The sequence below is a fragment of the Typopeltis vanoorti genome, chromosome 6 (genome assembly GCF_054136105.1).
Source record: "Typopeltis vanoorti isolate ZY-2024b chromosome 6, IOZ_Tvanoo_1.0, whole genome shotgun sequence".
Taxonomy (NCBI): Eukaryota; Metazoa; Arthropoda; class Arachnida; order Uropygi; family Thelyphonidae; genus Typopeltis; species Typopeltis vanoorti.
The window spans coordinates 80,579,516-80,603,562 of record NC_143554.1 but is presented as its reverse complement, the minus strand read 5'-3'; the positions used below and the strand labels follow the sequence as shown (position 1 = coordinate 80,603,562).

The following is a 24,047-nucleotide window of genomic DNA, read 5'->3' as shown; positions in this document are numbered from 1 at the left end:
TCAATAAACTTTTCATTCATTTTATATATAGTTAATAAATATAATTTTTAGGTGATTTGAAATTTAGTAAAAATATTCTTAAAATATTAAAAATTAATTAAAAATAATTAAACTATCGAAATTCTACTAAAGTTTCCGCATATTTTGTATAAATATAAATATTTCTGTATTTTTATAAGAATATTTACATAGATTAGTATGAATTTGATTTCCTACAGGAAACTGCTGCCTATTCAGTTGTAGCACTCAAAAGACTTTTAGACATGATACCTTTGTATTTATAATTTCGCACCATTTATACAATTTTAATTTGATTAACAATTGAATAATATTCTAAACCCGAAGCTAATATAATACGATGGAATTCAATGCTCTTAGAATAGAATTGTGGAATTATTAAAAGATATTTTTGAAACTATATCACAAATAGTAAAAATAATACAGTAAAAATTTCAGTAAATGTTTACTGTATTTACTGTAAAAAATAATAATACACCTTTTAGAAAACTGAATCGATCAAACTGAAAAATAACAAATAAAAAAGGATGTTAAATTTGATGTTTTTTTTTTTTCATTTCATTATAGGAATAGGAACTTATGTTAGCTTATATTATAATATATAATATATTATGATATGATATGTATGTTTGTCCTTTTCATCGTTATCAATATTTAACGGCAGCAACATTAATCTAAACTATCAGCCACTTAGTACGAAATTCGATCTCGAAGGCCTTGCCTTTTGAGCAATAGATAATTATTTCACAAAATCTAAAACTGCAGATAGCGTACTTTACCTTCAGCAAGAGCCAGAGCAGGGGCATATAAAACCACGGGCATATACATCATCTGTAAAAGGCAAATAATATAAATGAGTGAGTGAGTCATATTGTATGTTCAAATGTCATGTTCACATTACTAGCTTAAAGGGAAAAAACATTTCGTGAATTAACTGAGGGAATAAGAGGGAGGAAGAATGAACGAAGTATTTTCTATCAACTATTTCGCATTGTGTTGTAATCTGTGAACTTATTTAAGTCTAAAAGAGCTTTATATACAAGATTGTATGTATACTTTTACATTGTATTTTATTTTGCGAAACAAATAAAATTCAATGAACCAGTTTTTAGAGATTCACAATAAAAACTGCGTTTTAATAATGCTGATAGAAGCCTGCAGTAACTGAAACCGGTTCGCTCACCAAGAAAGAAAACTTTCCAGAAAACTAAACCCAAATACTCTTTGTGTACAACATACAGGTTTTTCAGTTTTTACAACTCAATTGCTTCGTCTAAACATCACATCATTTAATTAGAATAAAGAAATTCAGTATAGTTCGACAGCAGACTAATATTTAGTTGCTTATGAAGTATATATATAAAGCTCTGATCATGGCAGGAGGGTAACCTGCCATGGTTATATGTCCTTATAGTCCTTATAAGGACTGGCTTAAAGGGGCGAAGCAAGAATGCTTTTCATATTCCCCGTTATTTGTATAGGACAGTGTAGGGATAAGGTGTTATTGAGCTATTAAAGCTCTGATCATGGTAGGAGGGTAATAGCAATAGCCAAGCCTCAGTTAGAACTTCATTGGCTACAGCATTGTCATCCATTACTCTGCAAGGTTTTTTCCTGTGTCTGATATGTATGTCCTTATAAGGACTGACTTAAAAAGGCGAAGCAAGACTGCTTTTCATCTTCCCCGTTGTCTGTAGAGGACAGTGTAAGGATAAGGTGTTATTGAGCTATAAAGCTCTGATCATGGCAAGAGGGTAACAGCAATAGCTGAGCCTCAGTCAGAACTTCATTGGCTACAGCATTGCCATCCATTACCCTCCAAGGATACCAATTTTAGTCGCCTCGTACGACATGCATGAGCTACATTGGTGCTATTCTTATCCCGGCAACCACACGGGACCTTATCCTTATAAGGACTGGCTTAAAGGGGCGAAGCAAGAATGCTTTTCATCTTCCCCGTTATCTGTAGAGGACAGTGTGGGGATAGGGTGTTATTGAGCTAAGCTCTGATCATGGCAGGAGGGTAACAGCAATAGCCGTGCCTCAGTTAGAACTTCATTGGCTACAGCATTGCCAAGAAACCAACCACACGGGGCAACTGTCACGTACTTTATTTATATGTAATATAATTCAGATTATGTTAGGTGTATAATGATTTTTTGAAAATATTACCTTAAATTGTTTAAATTTGGGAGAAAATGTTTCAATTTCAATATTTCATTACAATATTTATAATTATAAATTTAGGATATTTGCGGCTGTATTGCTTCATCATACGAAACATGTATTGATTTTAGTCTAAATGATTAATATTTATTAACAAGGTAGAAATGAAAAAAAAAATCGATTTGATAAAAGATGGCTTTGTAATAATAAGACTTACTTACCATATGAATAGAAAACACTGTTGATCCCATAGACCTTAGAAGGCGACTAAATCGAAGTTCTAGATACTGAAAAAGAAAACAAAAACCTTCATGTTATTCATTCTGTAAATTAGGGAGACAGAGAGTATATTTAAACTTGTAATTATATATATATATATATAATATTCATTCAAGCTTGAGTTGTTTCCTCAGCCTTAACTAAAAGGCTGGTTATAATCCACTAAATCGAGCTCCATCCAAGGACCTACGAGGTCTTCAAACTTTCCTTTTGTTATTCCAGCAATTGCGCATTTATTGATATATCTTGACTGCATATGTGCACAGTGTTAAGCAATGATCCAAGTTCATTCTCTGATTTTACGTACAACTTTAGATCGTCCATGTATAAAAGGTGAGATATCTTTGCACTTTTTTGCGCAGTTTGGTAACCATGAGCAGTTTGTTTAAAATTGTAGTTAACCATAGAGATATAATGAGTCTCCTTGAAAAATACCCTGTTTATGTTGATCTGTCCAGTTTCTTCTCTATTCAGAAAAAATATTGTTTTCCAATTTTTTATGCTGGTTTTCAAGAATTTTTGTACGTTTTGCTAATACCGAATTGTTCTGTGCATTTTAAAATCCAACTATGAGGCACTGAATCAAACACTTTTTATAATCTATCAAGCCACATGAAGGCTGATTTTTCTACGTTGCAATTTTTCATTTTGTCAATCAGCAATTGGTCGTCTTTTATGCCTCTCGAATTTTTGTTGCTACCTTTTTGTTCAACTGGAGAAAAAGAATTTGCATTAAGATAGATGTATATTTTGTCAGCTAGTATGCCTGTGAGTAGCTTAAAAATTGTTGGCAGGCAGGTTATTGGTCGGACGTTTTCTGGCTTTGAACCTTTTTTCTTTATCCTTTATGATCAAAAACGTTTTGCCTGCTGTGAGCCACTCTTTGTCCTTCCAAAACATCGTTAAATTGGTTAGCAAGTCTTTCGTGTAAGCCTGTTAAATATTTCACCCAGTAGCCATGTAATTCATCCTACCCGGGTGTTGACCAATTTTGTATCCTTTTACGATGGATGGTGGTATGAAAAGTACTCGGCCTAACAATGAAAAAACGAATTTATAATTTCCAAATTATTTTTGTTTTTCAACATAATCTCCCTTAAGACTAATACATTTATTCCAACGATGCTCCACCACTGTTATCCCGTCCCTGTCTGCAAAATACTCCTCTACAGCTGCAATCACCTCTTGATTCGAAGAAAAACCTGACCATCGAGGAAGAGTTTTAGTTTTGGGAAGAGATAGAAGGCAGAGGGAGCCAAATCTGCGGAATAGGGTGGATATTTCAACAATTCATAGGGCAGATCCCTTAATTTTCCCATTGCCAAAATAAACTCTGTATTACTTAAAACTTAGTATTTCTTAGTCTGGCTCCCACTGACGAGACCTCAATAAAGGTCGAAACCAGTCTGGGTAGTGGCCCCTTGCCTTTAATACATAGCATCATACATCTCCTCCAGGAGATGTGCTTTGCATTAAGGATAAATATTAAGATTAGTGATCAGAGCTTATTCTACTTTTACCATGAGTTGCCTTGACTTGCACTACGTGCATGGTCAGCTATAGACTTGCAACACTTGCAGGTGCAAACTTAACTGACTTGTCTGTTTGCTTACTTGGGAAATGGAGTAAAAAACCAGGTTTATATTTAAAAATAGCTTGGTATCTTTAACATATATTATACCCAAGGTAAAAACTCTCTACACACACACACACACACATATATATATATATATATATATATATATATATATATATATATATATATATATATATATATATATATATATATATATATATATATATATATATATATATATATATATAACCACGTGTTTATATATATACCCTCCGTGAATTATATAATCTATATAATTCACGGAGGGTATAACCACGTGAATTATATAGATTATTTAAAGATCCCAACATTACTATAAGTGCATGGATAACAAGAGAACAGTCAATGTCAGACCAAAAGAAAACTGGAAAACCATCATTGTTCTTTGCTAAATTGCGAATTTAGCAATGAACAATGAAGACTGACAAAAGAGTCTGAAGTCCAAGGCTCCACACAGGACTGCACAGCCAATGATGATTTGCTTTCCTTGTACGGATTTAACCCAGCTTTTTACAAAGAGCATTGACCTAAAAATTGTGATAAACTGTCTGGATTTTTAAGTGCGTACAATATCATACTTAACTGAAAATGATGACTCAGTCGATGAAAAGACTCTATCAAACGTTAGAATCAAATCTTTCTAATGGAGTATAAAAGCTATATAATAAACACTAAAATGAATTTTCGATGCATTTCAGTATTGAACTAAATTTTGTGCGATGAAACATAATGATTTGGTCATCAGTTACAATTTTCGGTCAATTAGTGAATAGTGCATTCTTTGGTTGATAGGAACATCATGATCTTTGAAATCCAGACTTTCTCAAAAATTCTTGATGCACGGGCAGGATATGTATAATAATAAACATAAAAGTTCTCTTAACAGTCCTGGAAAATTGTTGTTTTTAACCACGTAAATTCATACTATACAACTCACACTGTTTTTAAACAATAATAATATTACGAACACGAGATGGCGACAGTTGTCAACCATACTCTCGTTACCAGTTAATCTACAAATTATCCGTATATATGCGAAGTATTAAAGACTTGACTAAATATCTCTAATTTCATCTATTCGACACAATGCAACATGCAGATAAATTTAATTCCAAAGGATTAAAATTTTGTAACATCTTGTACAGGCATTTTAGTTTAAAGACTTGCCAGACTACTACCAACTTTATATCATATCGTAGAATACCAAAAAGGGAGGATGTCAAAAAAGAAATACAATAATATGTCTGGATCCACAATTTCTTTTATTTCAATATAATAGATGACCTTCCTAGTCAGCAGACACTCAGCTGATAATGTCATCACCATTTGATTTGTTCCTTAAGCGCATGTTGTGTCTCGTTAGTGAGCCTAAGTATTTATTGTAAACAACATATAAACCCTAAGTATTCATTTTCTCAAAGTTTTCTTTTTATAAGTGGAATTTGTTGCAACTTTAATTATCCTCTGAAACGAACATATTTGTTAAAAATTCATAATATTTAAGAACCACTCGACTCACGCGGATTTTCAGAGCGGATTAAACTCACTGACATAATGGTCAGTTTTGACGTCTCCTCCCTATTCACTAATGTCCCACTGAAAGAAACCCTTGAGCTCATCCAAGCCAAGTTTTCTCCCGATATCTCAGCCCTATTTCAGTTCACAATGAACTCAGGCTATTTAGTTTGGCAAGGAAAGTTATACAAACAGATAGAGGGGACAGCCATGGGTTCACCACTTTCCCCACCCTTGGCCAATTTCTTTATGGAGACATTTGAAGAGAAAGCCTTAAACTCCCCCACACACACCAAACCCCACTATTTGGCTTCGTTATGTGGATGATGTGTTTGCTATTTGGTCACATGGCTCAGACACACTCCACTCCTTCCTAACACACTTAAACAACCAACACCCCAGAGTCCAGTTCACTTTAGAAAAAGAGGAAAACAACACCCTCCCCTTCCTAGACACTTTAATCACCCGCCAGCTTGATGGATCTTTGGTTTTCTCTGTTTACAGAAAACCCACCCATACTGGCCGATACATTCACCAGCAATCCCCCCCCTCACAACAATATGGGGTTATAAAAACACTATATAACAGGGCAAAATTAATCTGCTCAGATGACAAGGCCCTGACTACTGAACTAAACCACATCCTCAACATTTTCTTAGCCAATGGCTATAACCCCCAAAAAATCCAAAAAATACTAAAACCAGTAAACCACAACCCCCCTCCCCCCTCCACAATAAAGATTACACCAAGTCTATCGCCATCCCCTACATCCAGGGCACCTCTGAGAAAATAACCAATATCCTCAAAAAATATGACCTTACTTCCTGTTACAGACCATATAAAAAGTTGGCATCCCTTATCCACTCTACCAAAGACCAACCGCTTCCCCCAGACCTACCTGGTGTATACCAGGTCCCATTGCAGCTGCAAATTGTCCTACTTTGGCCAAACAGGCAGAACAACTAATATCAGGATTTCAGAACACAAAGATTACATCTGCTTCCACCAGTACAGCCGCTCTGGGCTGGCAGACCATGCCTTAGATACCCACCATAAAATTCGTTGGAAGAAAACAAAAGTAATTCATCGCAGCAAGTTTAAATACGAAAGATTATTCAAAGAATCTTCAGCAGCTCTAAAAAACGTTCCTAACCTCAACAAATTTGGGTGCATGAAACTACCCCAAATTTGGGAGACTTACATTATGAGAACTTCAGCCCAACAGCCAAGACTACCAAATTAGCCGCAAGAGGGCACCATTAGGACTTTATGAACAATATTAATTTCTTGCTTTCTTCCTCATTTGCTTTGTGTTAGTGCCTGCGTGCATATACTATATCTTTATGTTCCTGAAGATGGCAATGTGACGTTGCCGAAATATAGAAGTGATTCATTAAAGTTACCTTTAATTAATATACTTCATTTGCGTTGTTAATTCCGTAAACTAATTACCACTTTACCACTTAATGCTCTACTGTCCACATACTTCCCAAATATGGAACACTGTACAAACATTCATACAACACAAAGAACCTTTCACAGAACACACACACACACACTATGCTGGTTAAACGAAGGTAACATAAACACTACAACAGCAATCATCATCATCACAACCATGTATTCAGTTTGGACATACAGATGCGACAAAATTTACGGAAGGGGAAAACAGGTCCAGACATACTCAGAAAACTCAACAATCAATTAAAAAAAACCATCATAGATACCATAAACAGAAACAAAATAACAAAACACCAATGGCGGCAAATAGGTCTCAGAATTTGAAGAAAAAGATACAAATAATAGAAATAAAGGACCCACCGTAAAGATAAACACAACACAAGACTATACACGATACTTTGGAGAATGCTAATAGCTAAAAATAAACATATACATGTAAATGAAAAGCATCTAATACTCTTATTTTGCAACCTGTATAACCACTTGTATGTTGGTTGCTTTATACTGTAATTAGTTGTAGTTTTGTGCATAACTCGTGAGTATGCACAAAAGCTACTCACGTCTCCGAGATCGGCTTAAGGATTTTCCTCAGCCATAGCCAAGTTAGCCGGCCTTGGACGTGGACATCAGGGTTTTTTCTCCAGTTTATCCTAGGGTTTTTCATCCCGCAAAGAAGGCAAACTCAACAGCCTTGAGAACTCAACACTACGGACATAGGATACACCGAGGCTTAGGGCTGACCACCTTATCCTGTGAACGGTTTGCGGTCCGATGATTTACAAACCCTCGACACACACCGCAAGATAAAAGAAGGTAAAAGGAAGATGAGATGAGATTTATTACAAGCGACTCATTTACATGAAGCAAATCTATCATACATACGGTTGAATGAGAATATTATCATTTAAAGTTTTTATCATAGATATTTTGAAGTAAAATGTATATATAATTTCTAATATACTATAATATGAAATCAGAATTTTAAAGTTTCAAACTGTAATTTTTTTATTATTATCATATTCGGTAATATAGTAATAACACCTTTTTATTTTATTCGTAATATTCTTATAACTAGAATACAATATAGTTTATTTTTTTAATAAGTGGTCAAATAGTAACTGTTAGGCCGTTAAAATTGATTATTCCGTTGGAGGGCGTGCATGTGTTCGAAAACCTCAGTCAGACACGTACATGACCACGTGTTTTATAGTTTGCATATTGTAATTCTGTTGAACTGAGAGAGATGATGAGATTTTTCAGACTTCGAGAAGTTTTGAAATAAGACAGAAGGAACATGTGGGAGATGTCAATCATAATAGAATCATCACATCTGGTTTAGCACATCATTTCTCAACATCAAATCACGTTATAGATTGGAAAAACAGTTTTATGCCTTACATCGAGAATGACTACAGATACAGAACTTTAAAAGAAGCAGCTGTGGTATTACGCACAGGCAATAATTTAAATAGAAATCAGGGCATTGTTCTTAAAGACATATGGAAAAATCTCATCATCTCTCTCTCTCATTTCAACAGAATTACAATATGCAAACAACTATAAAACTCATGGTCATGTACCGGTGTCTGACTGAGGTTTTCGAACACATGCACGCCTTCCAACAGAATAATCAAATGTAACGGCCTAACAGTTACTAAAGTGTATGTTTTTTTGAAATGTAACTCAATGCAGTGGTCAAATCATTAATACCCTTGGAGGGTAATAGATGGCAATGCTGTAGCCAATGAAGTTCTGACTGAGGCTCGGCTATTGCTGTTAATCTTCCTGCCATGATCAGAGCTTAATAACTCCATAACACCTTATCCCTACACCGTCCTCTACAGATAATGGGGAAGATGAAAAGCATTCTTGCTTCGACCCTTTAAGTCAGTCCTTTTAGGACTATTATCTTAATATTAGTAAAATATTTTTATTAATAATTTTTATGTCAAAAATGACTGCATGTGTTTTGCAAAGTACAAAACCAAATGATGGATAAGTATTGAGAACTAAACAGAAGAATTTATTGCGAAGATGTCATTTTGATTATGGAAATTATGGTATTCGCACATTAAATTAACAGTCATGATTTATTTTTTAAGTCTTACATTACAATCAAAGCTATGTAGACAGTTACTAATTACACTTGTAGAGCACTGCACTGTCAGAGTCAGATAAGAACTTTCTAAATCACGTGAATTACCTTTGAAATCTTAAGTTATCTTTCAGAGGGTATTAAAGAGAAAATAGCAATGGAAAATATCATGATCATGAGAGAGCGCTTTAAACGTAATCTGTATTTAGCTATTTGACATTAAATTAAGAACTTTACACCCACAATATTTGTAAACTATACTACACATAAATAGGTTTTGCTTTCTTTTTTTCTGTCTCTCTTTCGGAAAACTGATTTTTGAACCATGTATCTCAGACAAATTGACTGTAGAATTCACATTATTTCAGACACCGAATCATTTAGAAGCACGAGATGATGGTAGTTATTTGATGGAATGTCATCCCTGTGTTTTTGGAAAATCATTAATCGCCACAAAATTAGATATTGATGACCTCTAAGGGTGAAGGCCAGTTTACGCATCAAGTTAACTCTAAAAGAACTCCTCGCATTCCCTTTGTAGAATAAGCCGCAAAGGCTGATGATAGCCTAGTTCCGGTATATGAGCAATGGTGTACTAGACAATTGTCTCCTGCCAATTTTCATTGTAATTGATAATATAATAATATTATTTTGTGAATTTTAATCCATTTGCGAAATTTTACGAAGTGATGTTGGAAATAATGAATCACTTGATTATCAATATCTATAAAAATTTTCAAAAGAACATTTAAAATTAAACAAACTTAAAATTTCAATTAAACTTTGTTAGCAATTTGCTTACTTATTTGTTTGCGTATGAGTGTATGGGTGTCCCTTTGAAATCGAAGTATTAAAAGCAGAATATTCACATATATATCTACATTAAATGAATTCATGCTGGTACTGTTCGGGCACAGATGTGAGACCCCCTCGACACTTCTGCACATGGCAAGAAGTGTCGAATCCGATAACAGGGTAATCAGTGCGTTTCGTGGGATGAGTGTTTATTATTATACGTCGGAAAATTAACTTTTCTTTTATGAAAATTCTAGTTTTTAAAGTGGCAACTATTTTGCTTGTACAACAGTTGGAAAATTTTACTTACAAAGCACGTGATTTCACGTGTTAGTGATCAATTCGTACATCACTTTATTCCTCCCCCCCCTTCAACATGAATTGACTCTTCTTGGCACAGTGTCAGCTAAGTTTCTCGCATTTGTAGTCGGTCAGGATGCTACTCATGTAGTTGAAACATGTCAATGCAGTAAGATGAAAATAGGTCAAAATTTGAGCATTAAATTAGCAATATGCAAATATGTACATATTTGAAGATGTTTGCAACGCTTATAGATAGTAGAAATCCTGATTAAATAGGTACAAATCCAACTGTACCCTAAGATATCATTCAAATTTCGATCTTTTATTTTTTGTAGTCAATAATTATTTTACATATACTATTTTTTTTAGCCTGTGCCTTCCACGGTGCTAAATCGCCTGAAGATAGAGCGTCGTAAATTCGATTCTAGTCGCCGACTAGAGAAACTTTTACTTTCGATTCCCGAGTTAGTCGATCTCTGGCATGGGAAAGCGGGTATTTTCTGCCAGAAACTCAGGTTTTTCGTCCCGTAAACACGATTTTCTTGAGTGAACCCACACTATTTTCAGACAGCAAATATAGTGTTAGGATTAAGTAACACGAGATGGCGGCACTTGTCAGTCGTCTCTCTTCACCAAACGCCATGGTATTAGTGATAGTCTTGGGCTAGCTATCTCTGATTGGCTACTGGTGGAGATTGAACTGCCTCCTCAGTCTCAAGAAAGTTCGATAGGGTTAAAACGCCCTCGCCTATTCCCTATACTGGAAAAAAGGCGTTAGCTGATTTTTTTTATAATTCTTTTAAGCAGTTGGTTTCTAAGAGGGTTATTTAAAGATCTTATAAATGTTTTTTTATAAATATTTATATAAGTTAAGCATAATATATTTTATTTATAGATTTCTTGGACGAATGTTTCAAGTTTAGTGCATTTCTGATTAAATGTTTGTTTCATTTTATATCCAACAGAATCCTGAGTTATTTTATATAATTTTTTAATCTTCAATGCTCTCTCAAGATATGAGAATATAAGAGCAATGGTGCATGTTAACTTTTATAGTTCTAGATAGCAAACCCTAGACTCTCCTCTGTTTGGTCTCTTGCAGTTAAAATTTTCCTTACACCTTTACTGCATGTAATTTGCTTAGTCCTTTGTCAACTATGTATCAAAATATATGCCTAAATAAGTGAACTCTAATACTCGTTATAGGAGAATAGTACGATTTTTGAGCTCAATCCTTCGTTCTTCTAAAGGCATTCTCATATATATATATATATATATATATATATATATATATATATATATATATATATATATATATATATATATATATATATATATATATATATATATATATATATATATATATATATATATATATATATATATATATATATATATATATATATATATATATATATATATATATATATATATATATATATATATCTGTGTGTGTGTGTATGTGTGTGTTAAAGATACCAAGCTATTTTAAACCTGGTTTTTCTCCATTTCCCAAGTAAGCAAACAGACAAATAAGTCAAGTTTGCGCCTGCACGTAATGCAAGTCTAGCTGACGCTGCAGGTAGTGCAAGACCAAGGTAACTCATGGTAAAAGTAGAATAAGTTCTGATCACTAATCTTAATATTTACCCATAATGCAAACTGGAGGAGATGTATGATGCTTTGTATTAAAAGCAAGGGGCCACTACCCAGACCGGTTTCGACCTTTATTGAGGTCTCATCAGTGGGAGCCAGGCTAGAAATATCAAGATTTTAGTAACACAGAGCTTATAAGTATTTTACCAGAACAAGTTGCCATAAGGTGTTTTAACCTTATTAAATAAGGTTAAAACACCTTATGGCAACTTGGTCTGGTAAAATATTTATAAGCTCTGTATTACTAAAATCTTGATATTGATATATTTCTAGCCTGGTTCCCACTGATGAGACCTCTATGGGGGAGTCGGAACTGGTGGGGGATGGTTTTGAGAGGCTCTGCTTGGTGATAGGTTTTTGCCTGTCTCTGAGTAGGGCCACCGCTGAGATTATGGCTCTGGCTGGTGGTGGGGTGAGCCTGCCACTGGGTAGAACCAACGCTGAGAAGTTCTCGGTGACGGGGTTTGCCTATCACTGAGTGGAACAACGCTGAGTTGGACGGTCGTTCGGCCACTATGGAGTGGTCTAGGGATTGTCTTAATTTTTAGAGCGGTCTTTACTTAAATAGATCTCAATAAAGGTCGAAATGGGTCTCGGTAATGGCCCCTTGCCTTTAATACAAAGCACCATACATCTCCTCCAGGAGATGTGCTTTGCATTATGGGTAAATATTAAGATTAGTGATCAGAGCTTATTCTACTTTTACTATGAGTTACCTTGGTCTTGCACTGCCTGCAGGGTCAGCTAGACTTGCATTACGTGCAGGCGCAAACTTGATTTATTTGTCTGTTTGCTTACTTGGGAAATGGAGTAAAACCAGGTTTAAAATAGCTTGGTATCTTTAACATTTATTATATCCAAGGTAAAATACTTTCTCTCTCTCTATATATATATATCATATCATTGGCTACAGCATTGCCATCCATCACCCTCCCAGGATCGAGATAGATCTGATATCATAACCTTACATATATATATTGAGCTATTATATATATATATATATATATTGAGCTATTGCTATATATATATTTTATAAAGCTCTGATCATGGCAGGAGGGTTAACAGCAATATATATTGAGCTATTACTATATATATATATATTATTGAGCTATTACTATATATATATATATATATATATATATATATATTATTGAGCTATTACTATATATATATATATATATATATATTATTGAGCTATTACTATATGTATATTTTATAAAGCTCTGATCATGGCAGGAGAGTAACAGCAATAGCCGAGCCTCAGTTAAAACATCATCATTGGCTACAGCATTGTAATCCATTACCCTCCCAGGATGGAGATAGATCTCATTTCATAACCTTACAAGAGGAAAGTTCTTAAAGTCCTTAAAAGAACTGGGCGATGGACTGATTCCTTGACTCTTTATCCCGTCATCTGAATGAAGATAATCTGTGTGGATGGAGTGTTATTTTGAGCTAAAAGCTCCAGTCATGGCTGGGTAACGGGCAATAGCCGAGCCTCAGTTAAAACTTCATTGGCATCAGCAATGCCATTCGTTATCCTGGAAGTCCTAAAAAGGACTTTTTTTTCTCGTTCACTGATTCACAAGAGGAAAACTCACCGGATAAAAGAGGAAAAGTTCTTATAAGAACTGGGCGATGGACTGAGTCCTTGACTCTTTATCCCGTCATCTGAATGAAGAAAATCTGTGTGGGTGGGATGTTATTTTGAGCTAAAAAGCTCTAGTCATGGCTGGGTAACGGCAATAGCCGAGCCTCAGTTAAAACTTCATTGGTTACAGCATTGCCATTTGTTACCCTGGAAATCCTAAAAAGGACTTTTTCTTAAAAGAGAAAAACTCACCGGATAAAATAATTATATCAAATGTATAAAAGATATATAAGGGTGGGCTTCTATTAGTCACTATGTGGTATTATCAAAGGAAGAAAACTAATTTACTAAGGTAAATTTTCATCGATTTTTATTATTACTTTCTCATTATTTAGATAGAATTTTAAATTAGAGATAAAAGCTTCTAAAGCCAGTATTATAGAGTATACTCGCATCATTTTAATGATCTCTATATATTAATCTATTATGTCGTAGATTCCACCCACATTTAGTTATAAAATGTAGAGTTTATTATTACTAATAATAAGACTGATTTTTATTCATCATTTTTTATGAAATCAGATAGCTAGTTACGTTGTTATAAATTAACTTTCCCTCAAAACCGGCTGAAGGAGAGTTATTTACAATGCGGAATTTTTAGTAGAATTTTAGTACCGAGGGCTGCAAAACTTATTTGCAATGATTTGCAGATTCGAAGAGTAACAGAAAGATGATGAAGGATTATAAATCTCTGATTCGTGCCAATGTTGCTCATTACTAAAGATAGGAGAGTTCTTAATACTCGCAATGTTGTCTGACAGTTGTTGTTTATGTTGGAGGTTTGTAGACCTTCAACAACTAAACATTCAATATTCTCATTGTATACAATTATGAATTCTGTTTGTTCGGTGAATACATACCAGAAAGTTATAATTATCAATTATCATTAATATCATTCATAAATTATCATTTTGTTTTCGATAAACGCTTTACGTGCATTCGTTTTATTTTACATTCCTGGTCAGAGAAGGCCAAACATTGACTCTGATGTATTGTTAGGTTTTGCAGTCTTTTGAGTGTGGATTTCATATGAAAAGATTGTGATCATGATTTTGTAGTGATCAGAGTTATCCCACATTATTTCAAAGCCGAATAAGAAAACTGTAAGATAGAAATCAAAGAGTTTCATGCCGAATATAAAAACTATAAAAGTTCGGCGAGTCTAAGCGTGAGCAAACACCTGAGTGGAACAATACCGGGCAACTCGTTGTAAAGGTGGATAAAGCTAGGATCGCTGTTCTTAGTATTTTCCCTAATGTAAAACTCATCCCCTAGGAGATGTATGTTGTTTTACATTAAGGGAGATAGGTCACTACGTAGACCGGTTTCAACCTTTATTGAGGTCTCATCAGTGAGTAGGTAGACCAAAAAATTCCAAGATTATAGTGATCATTGCTTCGGCTAATAATGTGGGATTAAATATCCTCTTAATTTAAATAATTTTAACATCGCCGAAGTGAAGCCTTTTAGCCTTTTATTTCATTAACCAGAGTTATATTATTTAGGGATTTTGCTGAAATATGAAATTTTAGTAATGCGATAATCATCTTGGTATACCGAATGGGTGGGTTCTAACCTAACTGATAATCAAACTGATTCATGTAGTTGTCTAATATGCTACTTCGGATGTTCTACACGGTGAGGTTTTTTAATCTGATATTCTCAGTAAATGTTATAATAATAATCATGATGATAATAATAATGCAATATACGTATATATATATATATATATATATATATATATTTATATTGGTACTTTACACACTCCTTGGAAAGGAGGGAGGTAACTACTCTTACCGAAGTATTGGATGCAGAAAAGGAGGATGCATACAAAACGAATGAACACTTCAAGTCTTTTTTAATATGTGCAATAAAAAAGTTGTTGTTATCTTTCTAGTGATTGGTCGACTTTGTTTTGCATTTTCTTTAACTTCTTATTCACATACATGATTCATCCACACGTATTCTATCTATAAATATATATTCATATATTGAAGATGAGTGACTGATTGAATGCATTTGAAATGTGGTGCTTGAGAAAAATGGATCGTATCAGCTGGACTGAAAGAGTGGGCAATAAAGAGGTTCTTAAAAGATTCAAAATGAAAAGAGACCATATGGTTAGTATCCAAAGAAGAAAAATAACGTTTGCAGGACATATTATTATTACATAACACCTCCAGGGAGTCCAAATACTCATCGAGGGAGGGATCCCTATTATACATCTCTCTCTCTCTCTCTCCACTAACTACACCAATGCCATTTATCGCCCACCACCACCAACACTGGTATTTACACAGACAATCACAAAGATCCATGCCCACGGCGGGATTCGAAACAGCAGCATTTGGCTGGATAGCGGATAAGCTAACCACTCGGCCAACCTGGCCGGCTATATACATATTTATATATAATTTCCTTATATTAGTATCACGTTCTTTCTATCAATATTTATATGCGACATTTCCTAGCAAATTAGTAATTTGAAAGCGGTTAGCGTACATATTCTTTGCCCAACAGAATGAGGATTGAAATCTCTATGCGGTCATGGTTTTGGTGATTTTTTCTGGTCTCTTGGATGACTTTCATTTCGTGCTGTGAGACCTGCGCTACTTACTCAAGGTCTGAAGTGGCTTAAAATATTCAATATTGTTTTTAGAACAGAATTTCCAGTCTATATAAAATAAGTAAAAATACTCAAAAATTAAAAAAAAAAGATCTCCAGCACTCTCCTTCCCGCACAGTTTTTGTCTCGCCGCATAACATAGCCAAATCACCTCAGCCTTGATTGTCTAATCTTTCCAGATACTTGGGTCATCTTCATTGCTCCTCTGATCCATGGTTTTTGAACTTGTCTAGTCTTGTTACACCACTATCAAGTCTCAGCATTCTTATTTCAGTTGCGTCCATTCTCTTTTCCCATCTCTTAGTCATCTGCCAGGTCTCACTGCTTGATCGGTGCAAGTCTTACTACCGTTTCCTTTTGACTTGCTAGACACTTTTGTATCCCACAAAATGCCTGAAACCTTTTCCAATTTATCCACCGTGATAGGATCCTCCTATTGAGTTCTGAGTCAGGTATCCATCACTTTGGACTCACATCCTAGATATGTGAATCTAGACACTCGTGACCTGCAATGTTATACTTCCTGCTGCTTCACTACTTTTGTAGTGAAGCAGCAGGAAGTACTACATTATCACCACATTAGTAGAAATAAGACAGGAACAATGTCTTATTTCTATCAATCCTCAAACCACTGGTTTCTAAAGCTTTCCTTCATTGTTGAAGTCTTTCTTCTTCCCTGCTCAGATTGTGTAAATCACCACTTCATCATCCAAGGTGATTCCGTTCTTTCTGTCTCTGTCAACACATCCAAGAGCATAACAACTAAGAAACGGCTCAATGCTGACCCTTGATGAACCCGACTTTAACTGGGAATGCCTAAGTGGTTCCTACTCCATACCTCATCCTTGGTTTACTACCATCATACATGTCTTATTCAAGATGGACATACTTCCCTGGAATCATTTTATTCCTTGTGATTCTCCATATCTCTTTTCTATTCATTCTATCAAAGGCCTTTTCCAAATCATTGAAGACCCGAAAAAGTTCCATATTACCTGGTACATTTCCGTGAGCTGTTTTATAGCAAAGATGGCACCAATTGTTCTCAGACCGGCATAAACACAAAACAGCAAAGGTCTTCTTGATACCAAGAAGACCTTTACTACTTGATACCAAGTCTGGAATTCTCTTCTCAATTATCCTATCCTACCTACGAAGGTAGGAAAGGATAACTGAGTTTAATTCCTGACTCATGAGTTTAATTCCTCCATAGTTGCTACATTACTGGATATCACCTTTGTTTTTATATATTTGAACCAGCACACACACACACACACACACACACACACACACACACACACACACACACACACACACACACACACACACACACACACACACACACACACACACACACACACACACACACACACACACACACACACACACACACACACACACACACACTTTCCCTTAATCCTGGCTTGGTATATACAGTATATCTTTACTTTTCCAATCCTTTGGTCTGGGTATCCTGAGGGCCCTTTTGACAATTTTTTTCATTAAAATGTGAGGAAAAAATATGTGAGGTTTAAGACGCGAATTTTTATCACGGCTTTTCGGCTGAAAAGCCAATGTGGAGGATTCTCCATTCAGTATTTTAAGATTATAGACCTTTATCCCGATTTACGTCAATAATTTCTTTTTGGTACTTCCACACTCATCTAATACTTGGTGAGATACGAGAAAGTACTGTCAAGTATTTGGAAGCATGCGTAGAAAAAAAAAAGAAGAAGAAAGAAACTACTCATTTCGATAAATATATTTCAATATATTTAAAATTAATAAGCCATATACAACGGTTTCAGCATTTCTCTTAATGAAATAGAATCATCTTGTGGTGACATTCTGTTTATAGGTTCAGTTTCTCGCAATACGATTGAAAAACAAAATACGCAACCGATGATAAAGAAATTTTCTATTGGAGAATTAACCCTAACAAATGATTGTTTCCCAAGAATAATTTAATGATTTAGTAGAGTTTTAAGTTCCGTTTTCTGTACTCCTACCCCTCATTGCCAAGTCTCTTAATGGAGGGTAAGTTATGTTGCAATAAATCATAATATGAAAGTCAACATGAGATATGTATTATTGTGAAATGGAAACCAGAATCGGAACTTCCTTTCATTAAGGGTTTATTTTTAAAATTGCCCCACCTGAGGTCGCGACCAGAGATATGACAGTCATCGTCACGTGATGATAGTTAAAGTTATAAGTGGAATATTTTTTTTTAGTAGACGTTTTTATAATAATAGTGGAGTGCAAAAATAAATTTAAAATATAATGAATTTTTCAGTCATCATAATTAATGCATAATCATCAGAACGCCTTCTGGCGGTGCACATTTCCATAAAGAATTTTTAAAAAACTGAAATTGTAAATATCAGACCTGACTATAGATCTCGCAATGTTCATATATTAGATCTTACCTCGTAAGCGCTGGTGATGTTAAGATTATGAAACACAGGTACATACAAGTAAGCCGTAGCTGGGACCACGAATAAAAAAGCGATATTGGCTACGACGTACTGCGTTCCGTAGATGAATATTTCCGATGGAGTTCCCAGCATTGTAATAGCTGACATGATGCTCGCCATCACTGACATCGACACTGGAAACACATTCAAATTTCTTCCACCCATCAGAAAGTTTTGACTGCTGGCTTGCTTTCTGTCACGAATCCCATAGAAAACTCCAATGCCTGCAGAAACCACAAGCATCAGGCAAAAAATGACATAATCCGTAATACTAAAAGTAGCTTTGACGGTATCCATGACTGTACTTTATAGAAGAATTATTAGAATATAGACTCACTTAGCTGATATACATTCGTCCCCAGAATAGACTTAATAACACTTCGCATTCACACAGCTTTGTTTTTTGCTACCATTAATTACGAATATCCTTTCATATTGCGTGTGTGTGTGTGTGTGACCTTCTGTTTCGATTTATAAGTGGAAGTGATACTGCAAGAGCTTTATACTGGCTGGGAATGGTTTTTACATAGATAAATACGCACTCTATCTGATTGTAGGTCTTCTAACACGTATATACAAAACTTGAACATGAGAATTTTTTGGTGCCATCAGCCTTTAACTAACTTCAAGATAACCTTTTAAGGAAGGGGTTATTTGTACTATAAACTGATAGAGAGTTTATATATATATATATATATATATATATATATATATATATATATATATATATATATATATATATATATATATATATATATATATATATATATATAAACTTTGTATATATATTTATAATTATATAAATATATATATATATATATATTTATAACTTTATATATATTTATATATAAACACACACACACACACACATATATATATGTGTGTGTGTGTGTGTGTGTGTGTACTGCTTTATACAGAGAGAGAGAGAGAAAGAATCTACTGTACCTTTGTTTTTTTTAATTAATAGTTGGACGACCTCATAAATACGAATAAACGTTTTTATAAATTTCTATTTTGAGCTGTCGATTATTATTATTGTTATTATTATTATTTTATTGTTTTTGTTGGTATATTTTCTAAATATCAGCAGACATTCATCCTATCTATTATTAATAGCCCTGCGAGTCATCAAAGTTCGCTTTATTTGATTTAGAAATATAATTTGAACGTACGTAAATTATTAACAGACTCTATTACTCAGTCCCTATTGATCACACCCATCTGGACACCGAGAACTGCAGGTGAGATAGCAGGCGTCATACGGAAGTGGCTTTTCTTCTCAGAAAGTCGGCGCCCTCCCCCCCCCCCCCCCTTAAAAGAAATAAATCGACCAGAGAATAAACACAAAGGATAGAATAGCAGACTATGTAGATAGGAGTTGGTATATTTTATCATGACATTAATTAGTTTTCTGTAAAACCAGTTTAGTTATCCGTGAGAGGCCACTGAGTTTATCACGTTAAGGGAAAGATAAAACATTATTAACAATCTTCCGTCCTCTTTTTCCCACCTTCTGTTTGGTGTGAATATCACAAATAAGGAACTGATAGAATCTCGGAGGTTAAGCAACCTCTAATCGCTGTCTAAAGTTTTATTTATGTCTACTTAACGAATGGACCCGTAGAAAGATATGCTATCCGAACTTGGTACCTTGTGAGTTTCACTGATAACAACATAAATATAAACTATAAACATAATAGCGGTGATTGTACAACTTCAACTTCTTTCAGAAGATGAAATTTATTATTCTACAAATTTACTTCACCGAGATATTTATTAGAATTACATTTGAAAATAAAAAAAGTATTTATATAAAATCAGCCTTTCTTTTATTTTTATTATATCATCAGTTTTTTGCCTTCATGAAGTTCGATTATGCATTTCTTTATAATTTTTTTTAATAAATTAGAGTATTTTATACACCCGTATGTTGTACTAATTATAATCCACTTTAATCTCTTTTTTAAGTCATATAAGGAAGTCAAATGGTGAATATTAGTTTTAGCTATAAGCAGAACTATAGCTGCTGTGTTAATGAAGAATACACATCTTTTCTTTAATACTAGAACTTTATAATGTACTACTACTATAAAATAAACACACATTCATATTTATTTATTTATTGACATAAGACAATAATGATTTTTTTGCTTATAAACGAAAACAAAAGATATCCTTATCTATTATTAACATAAGACTACAATCGATTTTGGTTTGATTGTAGAAGAACAAAAAAGTAATAACATTTAATTCCCGAACCCGAACTTAACATCGCACAACATTTATTTACTTAACATGAGCAAAGCTAGTTTTAGTGCCATTGTAAACGAAAAAAAAAACGTAAAATAAATAATCTATATTATATTATTTATTTATTTATTTGACACAGGATTTCCATAATATTCAACTAATTGCAAAACAAATTAAATATAACATTTTCTGTTAGCTATAAATAAAAATATAATATTTTATATAAATTAAAATTATATACTAGATATTATTTAATAAATAGTTAAAGATGATTATTCTGCAGCAAGTTCGACAAATAAACTTTTTTTTTTCATATAGTATAGCCATCTATAAGAGGCGTAGAGCAGCAACGAGTTCGACTGTGGGTTGGACCGTGAGATGCGGCGATGAATACCCTTGGAGGGTAACGGATGGCAATGCTGTAGCCAATGAAGTCCTAACTGAGGCTCGGCTATTGCTGTTACCCTCCCGCCATGATCAGAGCTTTAATAGCTCAATAGCACCTTATCCTTACACTGTCCTCTACAGATAACGGGGAAGATGAAAAGCATTCTTGCTTCGCCCCTTTAAGCCAGTCCTTATAAGGACTATAAGAGATTGACTGTGAGATGGGGTGATTAATACCCTTGGAGGGTAATGGATGGCAATGTTGTAGCCAATGTACCCTTGGAGGGTAATGGATGGCAATGTTGTAGCCAATGTACCCTTGGAGGGTAATAGATGGCAATGCTGTAGCCAATGAAGTTCTAACTGAGACTTGGCTATTGCTGTTACCCTCCTGCCATGATCAGAGCTTTAATAGCTCAATAGCACTTTATCCCTACACTCTCCTCTACAGATAACGGGGAAGATAAAAAGCATTCTTGCTTCGCCCCTTTAAGCCAGTACTTATAAGGAGTACGAGTTTAGATACTTCCTTCGTTTTCATAAATATTTATTAACTATGTATGTTAGGAATAAATATAAATATGTAGTGTTCGGAATTGATAATTGCAAGCATTCTTTTTATGTGTATGTTTTTGTAAAGTGCTGCGTGACGTATATATGTGGGACTTAATCATGTTACTTTCTGAATTGATGAGTGAAGGTGTTTTACTGATTACGGAGTTATGTTTTTTTTTTCTTCTTATAAACTGTGATGTTGCGGAATTATTGACTATCTGGAAGAAGCATTAGCAGATACACAGGTAAGTCAAGTCACTTAAATATGAATAATCTCGACACGAGAACTTAATCCAAAGCCTGGACAAAAATAACTTGCTGTTGAATTACTTAAAGAGATTTGACGATTAATGGCCAAGATTTTTAAATTTATATTCCATCAGAGGAGGAAAAGACTGATTTGGTGGTGTCCCCCACCGATATCAGAGTTTAAGGAAGTACATCCGCGCAGAAAGAAGAAACTCGCAAAGATGACAGGATGGAGGATGACATCCCTGATGATGACTCCTCTAACTCTCCTAAAGAAAAGGTGCCTCCGATATTCCTACGGGAGAAAAACAAGTGGACGACTCTGGTAGCAATCATGAGAGAGGAAAAGATAAGATCCTCATGAGCGATAAATGTTGATGAAGACATTAAAATTCAGTCCGCCACAGTGGGTGATTTTCGTCACCTAACTAAAACCATTGATGCTCTGAATATCCAATATCAATACATTCTCCCTCAGCTCGGAGAGAATTTTGAGACTCCTCGGAGCACCACCTCGGAGAGAGGTGGTGCTCCGAGGAGTCAAAGATATCAACACCAAGGAGATAGCAGATAGGAGATTTCTGCTACCACGGATTACCACCAGTAAAGATCAACAGAATGCTACGTGCTGACAAGAGTCCTATGCCACTAGTTCTTGTGGAGATTCAAAACTCCTACAAAAAACATATATGATCTGACATCGATCTGTGGACTCAACATCACACTTGAACCTTTGAGGAAACGAGCTTAATCAGGTCGGTGCCACAGATGTCAGAAATATGGGCATGCTCAAAGGCTTTCCAGGCTAACTATAAGTGTTTGAAATGTGGCGAAAGCTATCCCACAAACACCTGCACCAAGCCTGAAACCACCCCGGCCAAACGTGCCAACTGCAGTGGCCCTCATTCGGCCAATTATACGGGGTGCATCTACTACCCCAAGAACAGGATGACAGTAAGAAATGGTCAGTACATCTCTCAACCTCGCATGCAGGTAACGGAATTAGAGTAAAATCACGACGCTCAACAAAAGAAAGCAGAATCTAATCTCCACAATCTCAGTAGAGGTAAAGAGAGTGGATAACCACTGCCAGGACAGGACCTATGACGAAGTGACTCGCCCGATGAAGGCAACACACCAGGACCAAGTAAATTCTAATCTGACTGCAATCATTACAGCCTCTCTTGCTACCATGATTCAAGATTTTAGCAAACCAAACCCATAACTAACCTCTACAAAAAGATTCCTTCACGAAACACATTCTATTCTAACAGCACTCACTAATGAACAGAAATAATTTTCACCCAAACTCACTCCATATGGTCGCTAGGAATGCCAACGGCCTAACTAACAAAATTTTAGAGCTCCAAGAATTCTCAAAAAGATACAAACCAGATTTTATATTAATAAATGAAACCCATCTAAGACCTGCAAATAATCCGAAATTAAGAGGATGTCTGCTCCACAGAAATGACAGACTGGATTTCAGAGGCGGTGGCACTGCCATTTTCATCAAAAACTACATCAAGCACAATTCAATTTCCCCCTCTAAACACTAACTTAGAGATTACAGGCATCGAAGTATACACCAACTCAGCTGGTAACATTATAATCTATGCTGCCTACAACTCACCTACAAGAACTTTACTATTAGCTGATTTAGACGCCATCCTTGGCACAAGGGAGCCTATCATCATCATTGCTGGGGATCTGAACTCTAAACATCAATCCTGGAACAGTAAAACTACCAACAAAAACGGCCGCATCCTTTTCAGTTACACAGGAACTAGCTACGCTGTTGTGGTTAGACCCATCGTACCAACGCATCACAGCCCTACTGGCGCACCTGACATTCTCGATATTGCAATTCTACAGAATATTAAATATCAGTACAGCCTCCAATCATTTAAGCGTCGGATCATAATCCCATAGCTTGAAAAAAATTATCT

The 24,047-nt window shown here is 34.9% G+C and overlaps 1 protein-coding gene across 3 annotated transcripts in view; it reads right to left on the bottom strand.

Annotated features, from left to right (window-relative positions):
- Positions 1–24,047, bottom strand: part of LOC150105627 (sodium-coupled monocarboxylate transporter 1-like) — a 91,993-nt gene that overhangs the window by 32,279 nt on the left and 35,667 nt on the right. For 2 of the 3 annotated variants that reach the window (XM_090394950.1, XM_090394951.1), the window contains exons 2-3: positions 2,406–2,471; positions 798–849 (exon numbers count right to left, since the gene is read on the bottom strand). In XM_090394950.1, the coding sequence (XP_090251076.1) occupies positions 798–849; positions 2,406–2,471 (118 nt within the window). Of the gene's footprint in view, positions 1–797; positions 850–2,405; positions 2,472–18,609; positions 19,109–24,047 lie in introns of those variants that run through there. The other variant, XM_090394952.1, reaches the window with a different exon arrangement.